Source organism: Vigna unguiculata, chromosome 4 (genome assembly GCF_037176805.1).
Source record: "Vigna unguiculata cultivar grain cowpea cultivar isolate G323 ecotype 2 chromosome 4, ASM3717680v1, whole genome shotgun sequence".
NCBI lineage: Eukaryota > Viridiplantae > Streptophyta > Magnoliopsida > Fabales > Fabaceae > Vigna > Vigna unguiculata.
This window is the reverse complement of record NC_140795.1, coordinates 43,650,182-43,670,259: the sequence shown is the minus strand read 5'-3', so window position 1 is coordinate 43,670,259 and position 20,078 is coordinate 43,650,182. Positions and strand designations below refer to the sequence as shown.

Sequence of the window (20,078 nt, the reverse complement as noted above, 5' to 3'; positions counted from 1 at the left end):
TTCATTTCTTTGTAAACTGCCATTCTACTATTTAAATGGGTTATTTGCACTTTGTTTGAAATTTATGAATGTTATGCATTCTATTTTTATTTGAATTTATAGTTAAAATATGTTGCTAAATATTAATTTTTTTTGTAAATACTTGCGAGTACCTGTGGATATTAAAAAAATATGCGGGTACCCACATAACATATACCCAATATGGATACGAGACGGATATTTATCCAGCGGGTAGGGTATGGGGAAGGTACTACTCGTAGCCTACTAGCCTTGTTGACATCCCTACTTGCAGCAATTATATGAGTGGGGACAACTCAATATTCACTAACTTGAATGCGACATATCATGATAAAGTAAAGCTTGGTGATGACACCAATGAGGCTATCTTTAATGTTTTCTTTGTCCCTGATTTGAAAACAGATCTTCTAAGTGTTAGCCAACTGCTCAAAAATGGATATGAATTGTTTTTTAAAGATGAAGTACGCAAAATTAAAGATTCAAAGGCAAATCTAATTATTGAAGCCATAAAGACATGAAATCGAATATTTCCTCTTTATATTCATGTTAGTAACCACACATGTTTTTCAACAAAATTGAAGGATGTTGCATGGTTATGGCATTTTCATTATGGCCATCTGAATTTTGGGTAGATTAAGAACACTCCAACAGAAAAATATGGTCACTAGACTTCCCAAAATTACACCTCCCTCAAAAATTTGTGAAGAATGTGTTGTAGGCAAACAACATCGCAATCAATTTTCGAAAGGGAAATCATGGAAAGCAAAAGCTTTTTGGAGTTTGTGCATTCAGACATATGTGATCCAATAAAATTGTCTTCCATTAGAGGTAAAAACTATTTAATTACCTTCAATAATGATTTTTCTAGGAAAACTTAGGTTTATTTCCTACAAAACAAATCAAAAGTTTTCTCCATTTTTAAAATCTTCAAGACTCGTGTAGAAAACGAAGTAAGAAAGATCATTCAAACCCTTCGAACTGATCATGGTGAAAAATATTGCTTAAAAAGAATTTGAAGCTTATTATGAACATCATGGTATCTAAATAGAGCTCAAACAACATATAGACCACAACAAAATGGTGTATCGAAGAGGAAAAACAAAACCATCCTTGACATGGTGAGAAGTTTGTTCATAAGAGGAAGAGTACCAAACACCTTTTGGCTAGAAGCAATTAATTGGAGCATTCATGTGCTTAATAAAAGTCCAACTTTTTCTGTTAAAAACATGAGCACAGGAAGAGGATTGGAGTGGGAGACAACCCTATGTGGATCATTTCAAGATTTTTAGATGCATCGCTTATGCCCATATCTCGGATGAGAAAAGGAAGAAGCATGATGACAAAGTTGAAAAGTGGCGAAAAGCAATGGATGATAAAATTGACGCCATTGAAAGAAATTACACTTGAGAGTTGATTGATCTCCCTAAAGAACACAAAACCATTAGTGTAAAGTGGGTTTAAAAAAAAAGCTTAAAGAAAAGGGTGAAGTTGACAAGTATAAGGTGCATTGGTGGCCAAAGGATACAAGCAATAATACAGGGTCATAAATGTTTTCTCCAATAGCAGGACATGACACAACCCTTGGCTATATCAAGATTGGACATGAGCATAAGGTGGGGTGGGCATGGGTTGGATATTTAGATATCCGCTCCATATCCAATTTGAATCTAAATATATTGTTTAGATTTTGATCCATATCCATTTTTTTAAAAAAAAACAATTTGGATATTTTAAAATCTATATCCAAATATTAGGATCAACTTAGATATCCATATCTAAATATTTAGATCAATTAAGAATCTAAATCCATTTTTAATGAAACTTAACTTTTTATAAATTTAATTTTTATTTTAAATTTATATTTTAAAAATAAAATAATTATTTCATCCAATACATAAATATTTTTTAAAAAGGTAAAATAATATATAAAATAATAAAAATATAAAAATATTATAAATTTAATAGTATTAAAGATTAAACATACTATATTATTTAAATTCTTAACATTAAAAAAAATTAAAATCATATAATTGTCCATATAAAGTCATTTAATCTTTTGGTAATGAAAATGATTATAAAGTCATTACTTCCTCATACAATATCACTAACATTAAAAAATAACAAATCCAAAACACTCTATAGTTCATGGCAATTTTAACATTCTTTTCAAATAGAATGCACCAACACCCATTCGATTACAAAGTTCAAAATCTCTTCCATGACTCATTAACCCAAATTCAAATAAAGAAAATGTTAATTGTGATTCCTAACACAATATTAGTTTACAGACTATGCATTATAAAAAAAAGGAGAAGAGTTAAAGTGTAGAGTGAGGGCTAGGTTTGAAGATGGAGAGCTAGTTAATTAACTATGGTAAAGGGATATAGTTGTCACTTTAGTTTGCTTCAAACGAAACCCATTTCAGAGTGATAGAGGAAGTTTATAGCTAAGGTAGAACATTAGTTTTCATTTTGTTGATTTATAGTTTTCAAAATATATTTACACTCACGTATAAAAAGCAAATTAGGCTTCAATGGATCAAGGATAGGAATAAGACAGTGGAAAGAAGAACCCAGATGGCCTTCACAAGAAAAAAAACTTTTATACTCAAGGAAGAGTGCGGTAAAACAAATTAAACACAGTTAGATACAGAATATTTTATAAATCATTACTGTATATAAATATCTAACAAACTGCACATGATAAAATATGACAAAACAGTTCATGTACAGAGACAGTGGCAGGAAGAACCCAGATGGTCTTCACAAGAAAAAAACTTTTATACGCAGAAAAAGGGCAATGAAAAAATTTAAACAGCATAGATAAATGCAAATATGTGGATAAAGTAACACTTCCTATAACATTCTTCAGAATCCCCTACAAACTTGTCTATACCGTTCTCATAGAGATAACCTAACAGCACCAAAATTAGCATAGCCTCATTACTATTCTTAAACGGGGTGAAAGTACATTACACTTGCAAACTCACAACTTAATAACAATTTAAAAAATGTTCAATTTTTTTTATTATAAAGCAAAGAGTATTGCTCTACCTATTTCCAGTAAGTTTTGTCTAGACCAAGTTGTCCTACCAAACTTAAGCTGTGAAAGTGTAGAAAGGAAGGAAGAGAAAACAAACCTGGGATAGCAATGTTGCCGTCAGTGTTGGTATCGATCTCGATTAAAACGTAACAGTGTCGATCAAAACACAACAGTATCGTTTGTTTTCTAAAACAAAAATCAAACAAATGAATGAATCAAACTTAAAACTAGATAAAACAGAAGAGAAACGAGAAACGTTGTTGGAATGGAGAAGAGAGAAGAGATTCAGATACCTTGAATCAATCAACCGCAACAAAAGAAGAGAGAAAAAATTTAGAGTTCAGAGAATTGAAATCATGGAATATAGGATGCAGTTCAGATAAGTTTGGATAAAAGTTTGATCCAACGTTAAAATTTAGATTTCCCATATTTTAAAATCTATAAAAATAAAATAAAAATCTGATCTAAAAAATAAACAAAAAATGGATATAAAGTAGAAAGCAGAATCTATAAAGTAGTTTTACAGTGGACCGGTTCAGTTTAAAATTGGACCAGATTAGGTAAATTAATTTTTTTGCCCACCCTTAGCATAAGGTGTACAAATTGAAAAAAAGAACTCTATGGACTAAAACAAGCCTTAAAAGCTTGATATAGTCGCATTGAGGCTTATCTTTTTATCTTTCTATTTCATGTTGTAGTGTAAATTTTGTGTTGATCTTTGCATGCTTTCCTTAAAATTTTTACACTTTGCCTAGCTGAAAACATGAAAAACCAAATTGAATATGTGTTTCTTCTGTTTGTTTAGTTCTTTTTCTGTTGTAAGATCACTAGCAAAACTCCAAAAACATATTCCATGTTGTTTAGGTGCATATTGAGAGGTCATGAGTTTGTGCTTTTATTAATTTGGAAAAGAATTTGTATTGAACTTTAGATTTCAATACATGTGTCCTCTTTGCATGGTGATGATTCTAAGAACTCATGATTTGAGTTCTTAGGATTCAAGATTAAATGTTTTTCCCTCTTTTCCAAATAAATGTAGTAGTTTGGCTCTTTTTGAGTTTTAATAAACTTAACCTCTCATTCTTCCAATGAAGTCCAAAAAGCATAACTTATAGTTTAAATATTTTAATCTTTAAGAGATTATTAACTACCAAAAAGGCCATAAATCCATATGTCCGTAAAGATTTTTGTAGTACTTTTGACATTTGCTTCAAAGCATGTGTTATGTGCACTTTGAACTCAAGTTCTGCAAATTCTAATTGGCCAATGAGCATTTGAAACGTAGGCTCAATGAGAAATTGTGCAAGTTGAGTTCAAAGTGCACATTGTCTATGGTCGGAAGCGAATGTTGAAGGCACTACAGGAGATCTTTATGGACAAAGAAATTTATGTCCTCTTTTGGTAGTTAGTGATCTACAAAAGATTAAAAGATAAGTCATTATTTTCGAACTTTATTGGAGAAAGGTGAGTTGAGCTTATTGAAGTTCAACAAGAGCCAAACTATTGCATTTATTTAGAAAAAAAGGGAAAAAAACACTATCATTCTTCTTGAGTTTACGATGTTAAGATATTCAATCCTTTCATTGTATCATTCATGTTCATTGTATAAGAGTGTTTATTTATAGGAGTTTTCATTATATATAGGAGTTTTTATTATATAATATTATTAGTTCAATAATTATGTAATGTATCCTTTTATTTGGTTGTGTATATTATATTGGCAGGTTTTGTTTGGTTGTATATAACACAGTTACCGACAAATAAATTCATCGATAATGTCACCATTAACAACATAGCATATGCCATTGATAATTACCGATGGATTTCATATATTTGTCGATAAATTTTACAAACAAGTAAATTACCAACATATGTCGTTCCATCCATATTCTGTCGAAAATTACAAATTATCAATAGATTTCACTCATTTTTTACGAATTATGACCATCAATAATACGAGATTTTTTTGTAATGTCTAATAGCATGTAGTTTTTTGCTACCTCACTTAAAATATTTGGACTTTTCATTATTCAATATACCATAATTCAATCAAACACAAAACTTACATAAAATCAACATATAGTGACTTCGTCACTTCCATATATAAATATTCTATTCTAGAATACTATTATAAACCGGAAAACTTATACTTGTCTTGACAGCAATTTTCAAAATTTGAGCAATAACTATTTTAATATTTAGGGATCTAGAGTAAGATATTTAAATTTAACAAAATTTTAATATGAATGAAACAAATTGAAAAGATTATTTTCTTTGACCAAGATTGTAAGGCCCATTATTTTTCTGCCCTTATGTTTAAGGGTTGCCTCAAATCAGTTGGCCCATAGGGTGTCCAAAGCCCTTAAGGCAGCCTAACCCCTCTCATTTCTACCACTTTGCAAAAAAAAAAAAGACAACCACCTTACTCTCTTCTTTCCCCTCAACAGAAGCTCTGTTAAGGTTTGGTCCTTAGTTCACTTCAAGCTAGCTCAATCTCGTTTCTTCTCCACGTAAGTTGACCTCTAGCCTTTATACTTTTCCCTTAAACTCTATTTTTCGTGGACCAATAAAGATTCATGAGTTTAACCTTGTTTTTCCATCTGGGTCACTATTTCCACCTCTTAAATCTGCTCTTGGAGCTGTTGTGTTCGTGGGCTTAGGTGTCGAAGTAGTTTGCTAGCTCTTTCCAGGTAAGGGAAGCTAAGGTTTCACCCATTTTTATCTTTTTGGTCCATTTTTAGTTTCGTTCGGTGATTCTGATGTTTGTGTGGTGTTTACGATAGTATGATAATGTATTGGGTGTTGTTTGTATGAGTTTTTGGTTGTTGTATGCGTGAATAGTGGAGGAAGTCTGATAACCTCGCCCAAGCGAGTAGAGCTCGCCTAAGCGAGAGTATCAGAAAACCCTCCCAGGTGTTGCGCGAGCTGTCGCTCAGGCGACGAGCTCCAGTCTTGAGCGATAAGCCATCTCGCTCAGGCGAGGAGGTCTCGCTTAAGCGAGAGAACGTGACAACACCATTGTTCCCTCTTCGAGCTCTCGCCTAGGCGGAGGGAGCTCGCCTGAGCGAGAGAACACTCTCGCCTGAGCGAGACCCTTCTGCTTGAGCGAGAAGTTGGGCGAGAATGCATCAGGTTCTGTTTTCTTCTCTGTCCTTGTATGTTTGCCACATGTTTGGGTGAATTAATATGTTAAAAGCATGGAATGAGTGATGTGAATGTATGGAATTGGTTCATGGATCGAATATGATGAGTTTGGTATGGTTTTAATATGGAATATGAATGAAGGTTGGTTATAAAGTTTGGCATGAGATTGTTATGCATGATAAGTACCTATTTGGTTGGTGAAGCATGATTTGTGTGTGGTTAGGACGTAATTCCACGATAGTTTCATGGTGGTGCCTCATTGTTTAGGGCGTAATTCCATGAGCCTCTAGGTGAAACCTCATGGTGGTGTCTCAGTTGCTCGAGACGTAATTCCATGACCCCTGTTAGTGGGAGTTCATGGTGGTGCTCCATCTATATAATTTAGTAAGGATTCAAGGTAAGGATTGCATCCTGACGCTCTAAAGAGTCACTTAGTCTCACGTAGAGCGTACTGACTCGAGTGGTGAGAGTAGCAAGAGGCCTGAAACCCATTAGGGGCTAACCTTGTGTGTGGAGGTTGAGACATTGGAACAATTAGCTCGGTAGAGCAGTGAAAGCCACCACAAATATTTTTAGATATTGTAAGGAGTAATGTTGTTTATACTCCAAGACTCGTTTTCTATATTATCTGTGTGACATGTTATTTAATTAAAGTAATTATTTAATTGGAGTGTTATAGAGATCGATTACAATATCATAAAAAAATCGAATAAATATAAACTTATTTTATTTGAAAATCTGAAATTATTTTGAAGTACGATGATAAATATGAGATATGATGAGACCAGAGAGATGGGATAGTGAAATTTTATGAGAGAAAGAAAAAGAAAATGACAAAAGAGAGAAGAAAGAAGCACTACAATAAGAGGAATTAAAATCATATAAAAATATATAAAAATGTATTTTTTTATGTTTCTTGAATAATATTTTTAAAACGCTTTAGGTGTTAATTGTACATGATCGCATTAATATGGTAGATGGCATGTACATTCACTCAAAGACAAACCAAAGAAGTTTCCCACATAACCTTGTTTCTCATTAATTATGGCCACCATTCATTATTTTGTAACACAGTGGGGAGATACCTGAACTTTCCTTTATAAATTATAATAGTTTTATTTTAAAATTTAAAAACTTTAACTGTCTATATAAATATAAACACTTAAATACAAAAAGAAATTATATTTACTTACCAACACTATAGCCGGCATATCGGTATTATTAAACACTTAAATACAAAAAGAAATTACATTTATTTAACACTATAGCCGGCATATCGGTATCAACGCTGCTAATGGTTTCTTCTAATGTATTTTGTATTATAAATTAGTAACGAACTCTTATATTTCTTGATATATTATATTTTTTCACCAAAAGAAAATTATCAACGTTATGCTAAACTAATTTGAAATATATATCTACTTTCTTCATAAACACTTACGATTTTTTAAAATTATTTTGAAAATTTATGTAGAACTATTTAATTGATTAAAGAACCATAACATAGACTAACTAAAAAAAGGGTTAAAGATTAATTTATTCATCAAAAATATATTTTGAATTTCACCACATGAGTAAGTGTTCTTGAAATAAGTTGCATTCACAAGCCCTTCAGGAGAATTTTTCCTTTTCCACTTACAGGTTAAAAAAAATATCTTTCTAATTTATTTTCTCATTTCATTGATTTGGTTTCAATATCTACATTTTATTTGTTGGTGTAGGTTTCTACATTTAGTAGTACTTACTGCTGATAAAAAAAAAAATACTTAATAGTACTTTTTGATAGATTTTTAAGAAACTTGGTATTCTGAAGTGTGATGTACATTATTTGTGAAAAAATAGGGAAACTATTCATTTCACATTGATTGGATTAAACTATATATATAGAATTAAGGAATTAAGGTAAGCGAGTGAGTTTAAATTTTGTATTATTTATTTTCTTCTTTTTTTTCTCTTATTATTTTGTACTTTATTTGTTACCTAAAATATTATTGAGATTATATCTTAAAATTTAATGCTAAATAATTTAAGAAATAATTTTGGAAATAGTAGCTTTTAGTCATGCAATTTTAAATCAATTCATCACTAGTGCAGTAAGGGCTTTTTGCCCCAGTTATTTTCCTCATTTTGCCTCGGGTCTGGAACCGAGGCATATTGGGACGAGACCTAAAGGCACTCCTTTTGGCCTCGGTCGTTACTCGAAGCCATAAAGTTTCTTTTATGCCTCGGTTCTAAATGAACCGGAGCCATAGTGTTCCGTAACACGTCGCCGACAAAACGCAGCAGCCACCACCATCTTCCTCGCCATGAGCGAACCAGATCTGCATATGTTCGCTGTCAGCCACCTGCAACGAACCATAACCACGGCCAACCTCCATGGAAGCCACTACGTCACGCTCAGCAGCACCACCGTGACCGCGAGTTCCGGCACCGCAACAGCAGCCTGCGTTCCGCAACAGCAACAACACTGTCTGGACCTGCAACCACCAAGGCAACACCTGCAACGTTCACCATCAACACAGATCCACTGCCTGCACGCGAGCCAGATTCGAACGATCCTCAACGCTGCGCAGATCTGTAACTGCGACCAACACCTCCATTGCAGCAGCGAGAGCAAGATGCATTCTCCGCAACGCTCCAACACTGATCTGCACCATTAACGCTCACGCATAGCTTCATTGCGCCGCGACACGCAACCTGCAACAACAGCGTCAACGAGCCATGGAACAGCCATGCCAGAGGGAGAAGAGAAAAGGTATTGTTGCAGATAGGGGGCGCGGGGAAGAAGAAGAGAAATGGGGCTCGCGAATTTGGTGCCCTAATTAAACCATATGACCTCGGTTATTAATTGAACCGAGACATATAACCCTATTTGGCACCGATTCAGACCCACCCGAGGCCAAAGAGGTAACAGCTAGTGGATTTTTGGCTTCGGGTCTGTGTAACCGAAGCATATGAGCCTCCTTTGGCACCGGTTTTTGGCGAACCGAAGCATATATCTCTCTTTTACTTCGGGTTAGGCTGAACCAAGGCATAAAAGTTGTCTGAAATTGCAAAAATGTCATCGCACCATTATATGCTTCGGTTCCTGGACAACCGAGACATATAAGGCGAGGTAAAAATCAATTTCTGCACTAGTGCATTCTTCTCTAGTTATTTTTTCAGCCGGTGAAATTCAATATGTTGAATCTAGCTTTATGTAGATAAAATTTCAAAAGACTTGTACAAATTTTAATATTTTATAATATATGGTTTATAAAATTTTTAAAATATTGATTATAAATATTAATTATATAGTATAATTTACAAATGTAAAACTATTTATTTATGAAAATTATAATTTTATAAAAAATATTTATCATGTAATAGAAAGATTAAAATACTAGTTAAAAGTAAAATTCAATAAAATAAATATGAAAATTAAAATGAATAATTTGGAGTCTTAATTTTTCACGTTAAGCACTGCCCATAGTATGTTTTTTAAGCAAAAACCTTAAACGCGTACCAAAAGTCTCCTACGTTTTCTTTTAAACAATTTATATAAACTAGTTTGACTAGCACAAAAACATTTTTAATAAATATATGAAAATAACTTTAAGAATTTCAAAACTTATAAAATGCAAACTACTAAACAAATAAATTAGTTTAATTATAAATTAGAACTTTATTTATTAACACTTAACTTATAACTACAAGTTAAATTTGTTATTCACACCCTCTATTTTGCACCCTTTCTCATTCCTTTGAATACATTTTTTTTAAGTTATAACCTTTCAATACCTAATAAGGTCTTCACCTCCAAGTCCTTTTCAATCTTTTTTTTTCTTCTTTGTTTGTTATTAATTTTCTACAATTTTCATTATAATTTCCTTTTATATATATATATATATTATAATGACTACCAATTGTCTCTCACTCTTTTTAAATAAAAAGATAGTTGCTTAACAAATTGAGTCACCTTTCTCAACCTTTGAACAACTTTTTCCTTTTGATAGCAACTTTCACTATGTAAAAAAAAAGTTATTTTAACAACCCACATATTCTCTTACCTCCATTTGTTGTCTCTATAATAATATATCAAATGAAATTGTTTAATTGAAATATAAATTTAAGTTATTAAATAAAGATGGTTGTTGAAAGATAATATAATAAATTTGGAAGAGGATAACGTATCACATCCTCAATATTAAAACCTTTTCACCTGCAAATCTTTATCAATCTTTTTCTTCTTCGTTTGTTCTGAATTTTCTTGTGTTTTTATAACAAATTCCTTTTATACAGAGAGAGAGGTAACCGAATCATCTATTCTCAAACGGTCAAGGTATGTCAACTCCTACCCAATAACCTTAATAGTTGTCCATGTTTTTCATATTTGTAATACTCAGGTAAACATTTAAAATGTTCGGTTGAACGAGGACTGGTCTGAGAAATTGGTGTGATAAATATTTTATGTTATTACTGAATATGTTGCTCTTGTTTTTGTATTATTTTAGTGTTTATGTTGGAAGAGAAATGAAACCTATATATTAGTCTAGAAACTTATGCAGTTCAGATTCAACAGCTGAAAAGCATAGAGAAGAACCACGCTTCACTTCGCAGATCCAAGATCTGCTAGTGTTTTCTGTTCTACCAACTTCCAAGGTTCTCCATTTTCTAATTATTGTAAGGTTTGTGCACGTCATTTATGATTTCATGTCTGTGCACCAACTCACATATATTTATATATCAGCAACTAATAGTAGCTTTCTGGAACTGATATTCAGAATAATTGAGTTGAGAATCTGAGACAGAAAAAGAGAGGATGTGGGCATTCAGCAGAAAAGGAGATTCTGGGTTTTCATCATCTTCCACTGCAGAAGAAGTTACTCTTGGAATAGATGGCACTGGTCTTACTGCAATTGTCACAGGTCACAATTTTTTCTTTCTCAAAGTTTTTTCTGTCTTTCATAATGCTCAAACGTAAAGAAAAGAATGACGAAATAAAAATTATATTATCTGATTTATTTTTGTTTGTTTGCTACATATGCATAGAAATTTTGATTGAAGTTGTTGTTGTTGAAAGAACAATAGGTGCATCAAGTGGTATTGGTGCAGAGACAGCTCGAGTTCTTGCATTGCGTGGTGTCCATGTGATTATGGGAGTGATTGAAATGATTGATGCATATAATGTGAAGGAATCGATTCTTAAGCAAATTCCCACTGCTAAAGTTGATGTGATGAAGTTAGACCTAAGTTCCATGGCCTCTGTTCATCATTTTGCAGATGAGTTTAATTCAACTTCTCTTCCATTGAATATTTTGATGTAAGCATTCAACTTTCTAATTTACTATTTCACTACGTAATAAATAATTCTTTCTAATTCTTTTTGTCTTTTTAAATTCTAAGAAACAATGCAGGGATTTGTGCACCCCCTTTCATGCTATCCGAGGATAACATTGAACTTCAATTTGCTATAAATTATTTAGGTATATATTCTCAATTTATCTAAATCTCAATACATTATTCAGTGGGTTGTCAAATAAACTTTGTTATTTCTATAAATTTAGAGAAATTGTGCAAAAATATAATCTCATTGTTTGCATTTTGTGGAACATAATTTGACAGGTCATTTTCTTCTAACAAATCTGTTGTTGGATAATATGAAGAAAACAACAAAAGAAAGTAAGATACAAGGAAGAATTATTAATGTCTCCTCAATGGGTCATCGATTTACGTATCCTCAAGGAATCATTTTCGACAAAATTAACGATCCATCGAGGTACCAACTACTTCCAATCTATGCTAGTCGAATTTTTACATTGTAGGGTTTGTAAGCCTCACGTGTTTTTTCACGGTTCTCATGCAATTTCGTAGAAAAATCACTAAAATGAACATATTCAAAAATATTTACAAAAGTAGGTAAGTGATGTTTAAGAAAAAATACGACTTCATTTAAACACAATTTTACGACTTTAGTTGCTACAATAAATTCAAGCGATTTTAAGCCTAACTCATATTATAACACATCCTCTCGTACCGATATATATATATATATTTCGATACTATGTTAGAATTCTAATGGTACTCCATTAGCGGTCTGATGTTACAATTCTAATTTGACTCTGATACCATGTTAGAAGTGGGTTTTAAACCTAACTCAATTCTACAAAACCAACTTATAAGGTGAGATTTGCATCTCACCTATATACTATGAAATGATCTTATCTCTAGTAGATACGAGACTTCCAACAAATTGTGAGATAAAAACATTGTGTTCACAAACTGAAAATCTCATTTAATGAAAAATTTTTATAATTTTACTTCAAAAACAATCTGCGTTTGAAATTCAATAAAACAGAACAAAAAAATTTATGAAAATATTTCGAAACTAAATACCGGAACACACTTAATTTGGTTAGTGACTTGATCAAATGAAGTTGTGAATAAAGAGGAGAGAAGTAGTTATATAGTTTTTTCTTTAAGAAACAGAGCATTCATGCAGGTCCATTCTGCTTTTATTTTTCTCACTTTGGAATTTGGAGAACTAAACAAGGACAAAAGGGTTTGCTTCAACTCAATGCATGTCACGTTCTCCAAAGTTAAAAAGTGTTACGAAATTTTAATTTTACACTCTCATTGACCGTGACCTGTTAACAACTTAATATGTACTATAAACTGATATAGTTGATCGATTACCATGAAACTCATTAATGGTTCAGAGGTAAATATATATACATCTTGACCTTTTTTTTTATATCAAAACTAATAATATCCGTTACGTATAATTTATAAAAAAAAATTCTTTTTGTAAGTGTATATTAAGTGGTAATAGATTTTTTTGTATTCATGAATATTTTTCTTTGTATTAATACTCACAGACATTAAGACAATTCGACTCATCACACATTTAAATTGGGTTAGATTAAAAAAAAAACAAAATTAAACGTGGGTCAAAATGAATTTCTTGACCAATTTAATTTGTGAGTTAAATAGATTTGAGTTGGATTAAAAGTTAATTGACTTTTAACTTATTAAAAATAATTTTTTTATTAGTTTTTTTATCATTTTTTATATATCACTTCTAATTATATAGGTTAATAATTTAAGTATTTTAAATACTAAAATTTTGTTTAATAATATTTGAATAATTTAGATGTTTGATTTATTTGTTTGTTAAGTTATGTATGTTAATATTTTAATTTTTAACTAATATATTTATAATAATATTTGTGCATTACAGGTGAACACTTAAAATAATTAATAAAGTGAATTCACATTGATTGCAGAGTTAAATATATAAAACAAATTAAAAGAATAAAACATTAAGCGAATCAATTCACTAATATAAGTGCAAAGATGTTTTGCGTAATTAATTTTGTTTCTTTGTGTATAGTTACAGCAGTTGGCGTGCATATGGACAATCAAAGCTTGCTAATATTTTACATGTCAATGAACTTGCAAGACGTCTCAAGGTTGTGCCATAGTGAGTTATAAATTATTTAAATGTTCACACTTGATTAATAAATTTTCTAAAGGATAATGAAACCAGGGACGGCCGTTTTGGCCCGACCCACCAGTGGCCTGCCAAAAATAGGTTGGGTCGGACTGGCCCGTCACTAATAAATGAGTTGGATATTGTAATCTGTTTCATCTTAAGATGGGCTGGTCCATCTCTTTTTTTTTTTTTAAGTTTTTCTAATTTTTTTTTTAACTTTTTTAAAAATTTTGTTTATAAATCTATTTTATATATATATATATATAAATTTATTTATATAATATAAAAGTATTATTTTTTAATTATTTTTAATTTTAAACATAAAAAAAGGGTTGGCGGGTCAGGACGGACTGACCCGTTTTGGCCCGCTAAACTGACGGGTTAGGTGGACTGAGTTACAACGGGTTAATGGGTTGGACAACCCAACCCGTTTTTTTTTTGTGGACCAGTCCGACAGGCCTGACCCGCTTTGACATCCTTACATTAAACATGATTTTTTTTTTATCAAATTGAATGCTATACATTATTGCACTATATATAAAAAAAAAAACGAAATAAACATGAAAATTAGATAAATCTATAATAGTAGCACTTGTTCGATTTTGCAATTGATCAGGAAGATGGAGTGGATATTACTGCTAATTCTCTCCATCCAGGAGCCACTTTCACCAATATATACCTTCAGAGTCCTCTACTCACAGGTAATCCACACATACATTTGTGTAAATTTTTAGGTTTACATGAAAATAATGTAAATAACATTATTTAAATTACTAGACCATTAAATTAGTTGTTTGTGTTATATTCCTATATATATTATTGGGTACATGAATATTGCTTGGAAAGAAATAGTGAGGGTGTGAAATAGATCAGTTCTTCTACATAAACATAATAAATTCAATCTTGACAAAAAAAAAAAAAAAATTCCTTGGAACGTCTTTCACTAAAAAAATTTAAATAGCGATCAATTTTATAACTAAAAAAATATTTTTAGAAATTAGTCACTTTATTTATTAATTATATTTTGTCTTGGTCGCTATGTGATATAAATATTATAATTATGTTCTTACATTAATTTTACTTTACCTGGTATCAATTTAATGACATTATAATTATGTACTGTACGGTTTATGCAGGTGCGTGGAATCTGATAGGGCCATTTGTAATCCATTTGGTAGCAGGATTTTTTGTGAAAAATGTGAAGCAGGTAAGGTTTTTAAATATATTTTTACCTTTGTCTTTACACTAAGTATTCGTCATTTATTTTACATTTAACAAAAATAATATATTTTAGTTTATTAAGTGATTAAAAAGATATATATAATTTCAAGATTAAAAAGTGAAATGAATAAAAGAAGATGTATGTATGATTTATTACAGGGAGCTTCAACAACATGCTATTTAGCATTGCACCCACAAGTGAGTGGAATCAGTGGCAGTTATTTTGTCGATAATAATGTTTCAGAAACATCCTCGCACGGAAGGGACATGGATTTGGCCAAGAAGCTCTGGGATTTTAGCGTAAACTTGACAAACCAAAATTCAAGGTCACAATGATCAATTTATATATGGAATACCTTTTAGGTATATAAAAATCTCAACAATGTATGCTGTTTCTATTTTTTGAGTGCTATTTTTCAAGCTTAAATTTTGATTTATTTAGTGTTTTGTGGAGTGTTTTGTTCTTACAAATCATAACTAAATCAAGAAAGTTATGGTAATATTTTGTGCAGTCATGTGAACCTTTAATTTTTTTTTTTTTTTCAATTCTTTGTTTGCAATGCTAAGTTTCACACTAACACATACTTTTTGTGTTTCATCTCCCTCACTTAAGTAAATTTATTTACATACTAAATAATTTAGAAAGTTCACAATTGTTTATCATCCAAGTAAATTATTTATGACACCTCAAATAATTATACGCTTACCACTTATCGATTGCACTATAAGATGGAGGAAGAGGAAAAAAGAAAATGAAAGAAAAAAAAAAGAAAAAAAGTGGATGAAAAAAAAATGGATAGTCAAGAAAAATAAGAAAATAATTAAATGATTAATCAGGCTTTTTAATGTGTGAGATATTGGCAATTTAATGAATGATAGATTTGATTTAGTAGTTAAATGTGTAAAAGCACAACTAACACATTTGTTTTAAAGTTTTACAAGACAATTTTAAGCAAGAAGCATTAAGCTAATATATTTGATGGAGGAGGAGAGACACAAATTATTAAAAAAATTAAAACAAAAATAACTAATCACTTCAATTTTATATTTATAAACTACCATTCACTCGGTTAAACGTCAATGCATGGAACAAATAAAACTTTCAAGAACCTATTATTAATTTACTAATTTTCAAGAAACTGAAAAGTTCATACACATTCAACAATTATTCAATTCATAGCATAACATTTTAAAAACTAAATAGTAAAATATGTAAATTTCATAATTTGTAGCAAAATTCACAAAAAGGTCGAAAAATATGCTGCAAAAAGATAAATTAAACCTTAGTCATAAATCTCATTTGAGTATGTCATATTTTCTTCAGAAACACAATAGTTTTTAAGAAAATATAAAATATTTAACTTTGTAATTTTTGATTATTAAACTTTAACAATTTTTTTTTTAACATGAAGTGTGATCTTTTAAATAGTTTTAAAATATTAAAAGTAAAAAAATAAAAATAAAAAATTATTAAAAAATGTGAATCTAAATATATAAAAGAAATTTATTAAAATCTAATAGTCAAAAAAATATTTTACTCCTTAAAGCGTTTATTATTTTGTTCTTGGTCGTCAAAATCAAAATAAATAAAATGAACACGATTTTGCGAAGTGGGATTTCCATTGAAGCCAGAAATTAAAGTGAAACGCAGCACAATACTAATGTGTGAGCTTCACTTTGGACAAGGATAAGAGAAAAAATGTGGTGGTTGGGAAGAAAAGGACCTTCAGGATTCTCAGCTTCTTCTACTGCTGAGGAAGTTACTCAGGGAATTGATGCCACTGATCTCACTGCCATTGTTACAGGTTAATTGTGAATCAAAAATGGAAATGGGTTTCCTTTATTTGTTCTGTTTTTCCTTAATTTACTCATGAGATTTAAGTTTGCCCTTTTAAAAATTTAAACTTTATTTAAATGGGTTATTTGTTTTCAACCAAAATGTTTCCAACTTTCAACCTTTTTGGTTGGGATTTCTGTTTTGTTGAAGTGGAACAGAGAGGAAGAAGAAGAAGAAGAAGAAGAAGAAGAAGAAATGATATACGTTTATTGTCTTGATGATTATGCTTGAGACATGCTTGTATTATTTAATGATTTTGGAGAATTATGCTTCTATGTCTTCTCAACAACGTTTTAAATTGCGGTTGCAGTGGTGGTTCTATCAGAATCATTGCGCGGTTTTGTCAGAATCCTTGATATTGTGAAAATTTGTGAATAAAGTGCTGTGGATGCTCAATTTATGTAATGTGTGTCTTTTTCTGTGTTTTTATGATGCAAGAGACTTGTTATCATTGTGTGATACATGTTATTGCAGGGGCAAGTAGTGGTATTGGTGCTGAAACTACACGCGTGCTTGCATTACGCGGTGTTCATGTTGTTATGGGGATCAGAAATCTGGCAGCTGGTGGGGAGATCAAGGAAACGATTCAAAGAGATAACCCATCTGCAAAAATTGACATGATGGAGCTGGACCTTAGTTCAATGGAATCAGTTAGGAAATTTGCAGCACAATTCAAATCTTGTGGTCTTCCTCTGAATATACTTGTGTATGTTACTACTTTAATATGGATGGAAGTTTTGGTGTTCTCTGTGACTTTAATCGTTCATCAAAATGCTGTTTGCTTGAAGAATGCTAGATGGTAAATTTCAAGATAAGCTTTATGTATACACTGAAAGTTATTTGTTTCTGTTCAAAGTAATAATGCAGGAATCATGGCAACACCATTCAGGCTTTCCAAAGACAATATAGAACTACAATTTGCAACAAACCATGTAGGTTAGAATTTCATCTTAAACTGTCTGAACACAATACACACACAAATAATGAGTATACTTCCATATCTCTCCATTTCATAATTTAGATTTATGAATTTGTAAATTTATCAATTTCATTTTTTTTTTGCACTTTAAATTATTTATATATAGTAGTATATAGTATTGAGTTTTATACAGGAATATTACCTTGTCCCTTTCCTAGGGAATTTGAGATATAAGGTTCCCTTTGCAGGTCATTTTCTTTTGACAAACTTATTGCTTGAAACAATGAAACAGACTGCTATTGAACAAAGGAAGGAAGGAAGGATCGTGAATGTCTCATCAAGACGTCATAAATTATCATATCCTGAAGGGATTAGATTTGATAAAATTAATGATGAATCAGGGTAAGAATATGTTTAATGACATAAAGTTTAGTACTGTTTACAGTTTAGTACTGATCAATATTTTTCATTTTCTTATCAATGTGCAGGTATAACAGTTTCTCTGCATATGGGCAGTCAAAGCTTGCCAATGTTTTGCATACCAATGAGCTTGCCAGACGGCTTAAGGTGACCAACTTAATTGATGTTATTGATTGTGTTTCTGTGTGTATTATTCTGTTTATTTACGAATTTGGATTCTCTATTAGATTTGTAGTGTTGTATCTTTATTGTACCTTCAAAATATACTGATTTGACATTTATTCTGATGTTTTAAAATATATTAAAAAGAATTATACTATATCAACATCAGTGTATTTTTAATGCTCAGGGCTACATAGTTTACTCAGATATCAAATAATTCATGTATATCCATGAGTATATTTGTTTAGATTCGTATTGAATCATATTCACCTACTGCTACCATTTAGCTCATCTATGAGGTTTTTCCAATCACAAGTTGCACCTGTTTCTGTTATTTTGAAAAATCATTTTCCTATTTCTGGAAATATCATCATTATGAAAAGGTTAAAGCAACATAGAACAGAACAGTCACCATGCTACTTGATGTTTACTTGTAGCAGGAAGAGGGCACAAAAATAACTGCAAACTCAATTAGCCCAGGACCAATTGCCACCAGTCTATTTCGTCATCACAGTTTAATAGATGGTAATTCCTTTTTACTTTGGTGTTTTATTTTATTTTTGAAAACATATTTGTACGTGAAAAACTACATCTGTCATTGATTATGCATGTTATATTACATTCTGGTCCATATATTTTTACTTTCTGATTAGTCCAAGATTATAAAAACATTCCTAAAGATGTAAGTGAATTGTAGTTGTTTAGCTTGTTATATTGACAGCTTGCTCATACTTTTATGCAGTGTTTGTTGGTCTACTTGGTAAATATGTGATGAAAAATATCCAGCAGGTAAACTTATTGCATATTTGAAACACAACATCAATAAAGCCTTATCACACTGAGATAAACTATCATTACTTGCATGAAATTATAATTAAAGGTGGTGGAAATTTGAATGTATGATACTTTATATGAAAAGAAAAAGAGAGGGAAACTGGATTTTGTTATCACTTCTGAAAATCTTTGTTGAGACATGTTTTTATCACCTAATATACTTATTTGCTTTGAACATAGGGAGCAGCAACTACATGTTACGTTGCATTGCATCCACAGTTAAAAGGGTTGAGTGGCCGTTACTTTGCGGATAGTAACTTAGCCGAAGCAAGTTCAGAAGCAGTTGATCCAGAGCTCGGAAGGAAACTGTGGGAACATAGCTCAAATTTGGTCAAATCTTGATATTATGTTACCAAACCAATAGGGACTATTATATGGCAGTTTCCTCCAACACTCTATCAAATTTCTCATCGCATTCCATCATTCTGGATTTAATTTTTCATAGCACACTAAATTAGTTTTGGAAAATATTATCTGGAATAAGAGTAGTGAGTGTCTTCCGGAAAAATGTTTCCGGAATTAGTGCGTTCTGGAAAATAAAATATGAAATGATGAGAAACAGTTACAAATTTGATAGAGTGCAGGAAGAAAGTGTCCTAAGATATAGTCATTATTATCAGACATAAGAATGATCTATTAAAAGTAACTACTACACTATTCCTTTGTACAGTACCTCATTACAGAAGAATGTATATATGAATAAACTTCTTTAAAAAGAGTTTATCCAATGTTATTCTTAACTTACAAACATAAATTCAGATACTTGTAATCTGATTTAGTCTCTAAATAAAGTTGACTTCTTGTAGATGATATATATTTATTGTGATTTCTGTTAGTTATTTACTGTTTTTTATTGTCATTTTTTCTGAGATTAAGACAAATATATTACAATTAGGATGAGAGTCAAAAGAGAGAAGGAAGCACCAAATGATAACTACGTTTAATTAAGCAATTAGCTTCCGATTAACTTCTTTTCATTGATAGAAATTGAACATGTTAGATACAGT

The 20,078-nt window shown here is 31.1% G+C and overlaps 2 protein-coding genes across 11 annotated transcripts; both read left to right on the top strand.

Annotated features, from left to right (window-relative positions):
* The first annotated feature begins 10,360 nt into the window (after positions 1–10,360).
* Positions 10,361–15,399, top strand: LOC114181386 (short-chain dehydrogenase TIC 32, chloroplastic-like). 8 transcript variants are annotated; one of them, XM_085672818.1, is made up of 10 exons: positions 10,361–10,525; positions 10,766–10,866; positions 10,968–11,111; positions 11,275–11,506; positions 11,590–11,669; positions 11,809–11,962; positions 13,577–13,655; positions 14,295–14,379; positions 14,815–14,885; positions 15,059–15,399. In XM_085672818.1, exons 3-10 carry the CDS (start codon positions 11,006–11,008, stop codon positions 15,233–15,235), a joined length of 984 nt encoding a protein of 327 aa, XP_085528944.1. In that variant the 5' UTR covers positions 10,361–10,525; positions 10,766–10,866; positions 10,968–11,005; the 3' UTR covers positions 15,236–15,399. The 8 variants fall into 8 exon arrangements, with proteins under 8 accessions (XP_085528944.1, XP_027923627.2, XP_027923630.2 ...); XM_028067826.2 differs by having other exon boundaries at positions 10,766–10,871; XM_028067829.2 differs by having other exon boundaries at positions 10,365–10,525; positions 10,698–10,845.
* Positions 15,400–16,499: 1,100 nt separating this feature from the next.
* On the top strand, positions 16,500–19,885 carry LOC114181465 (short-chain dehydrogenase TIC 32, chloroplastic-like). 3 transcript variants are annotated; one of them, XM_028067932.2, is made up of 8 exons: positions 16,500–16,704; positions 17,211–17,442; positions 17,593–17,668; positions 17,948–18,057; positions 18,144–18,222; positions 18,675–18,762; positions 18,980–19,026; positions 19,252–19,885. In XM_028067932.2, the coding sequence occupies exons 1-8, from the start codon at positions 16,599–16,601 to the stop codon at positions 19,411–19,413; spliced, it is 900 nt and encodes a 299-aa protein (XP_027923733.2). In that variant the 5' UTR covers positions 16,500–16,598; the 3' UTR covers positions 19,414–19,885. The 3 variants fall into 3 exon arrangements, with proteins under 3 accessions (XP_027923733.2, XP_027923732.2, XP_027923731.2); XM_028067931.2 differs by having other exon boundaries at positions 16,501–16,704; positions 17,593–17,672; positions 17,904–18,057; positions 18,678–18,762; XM_028067930.2 differs by having other exon boundaries at positions 16,501–16,704; positions 17,593–17,672; positions 17,904–18,057.
* Positions 19,886–20,078: the final 193 nt, after the last annotated feature.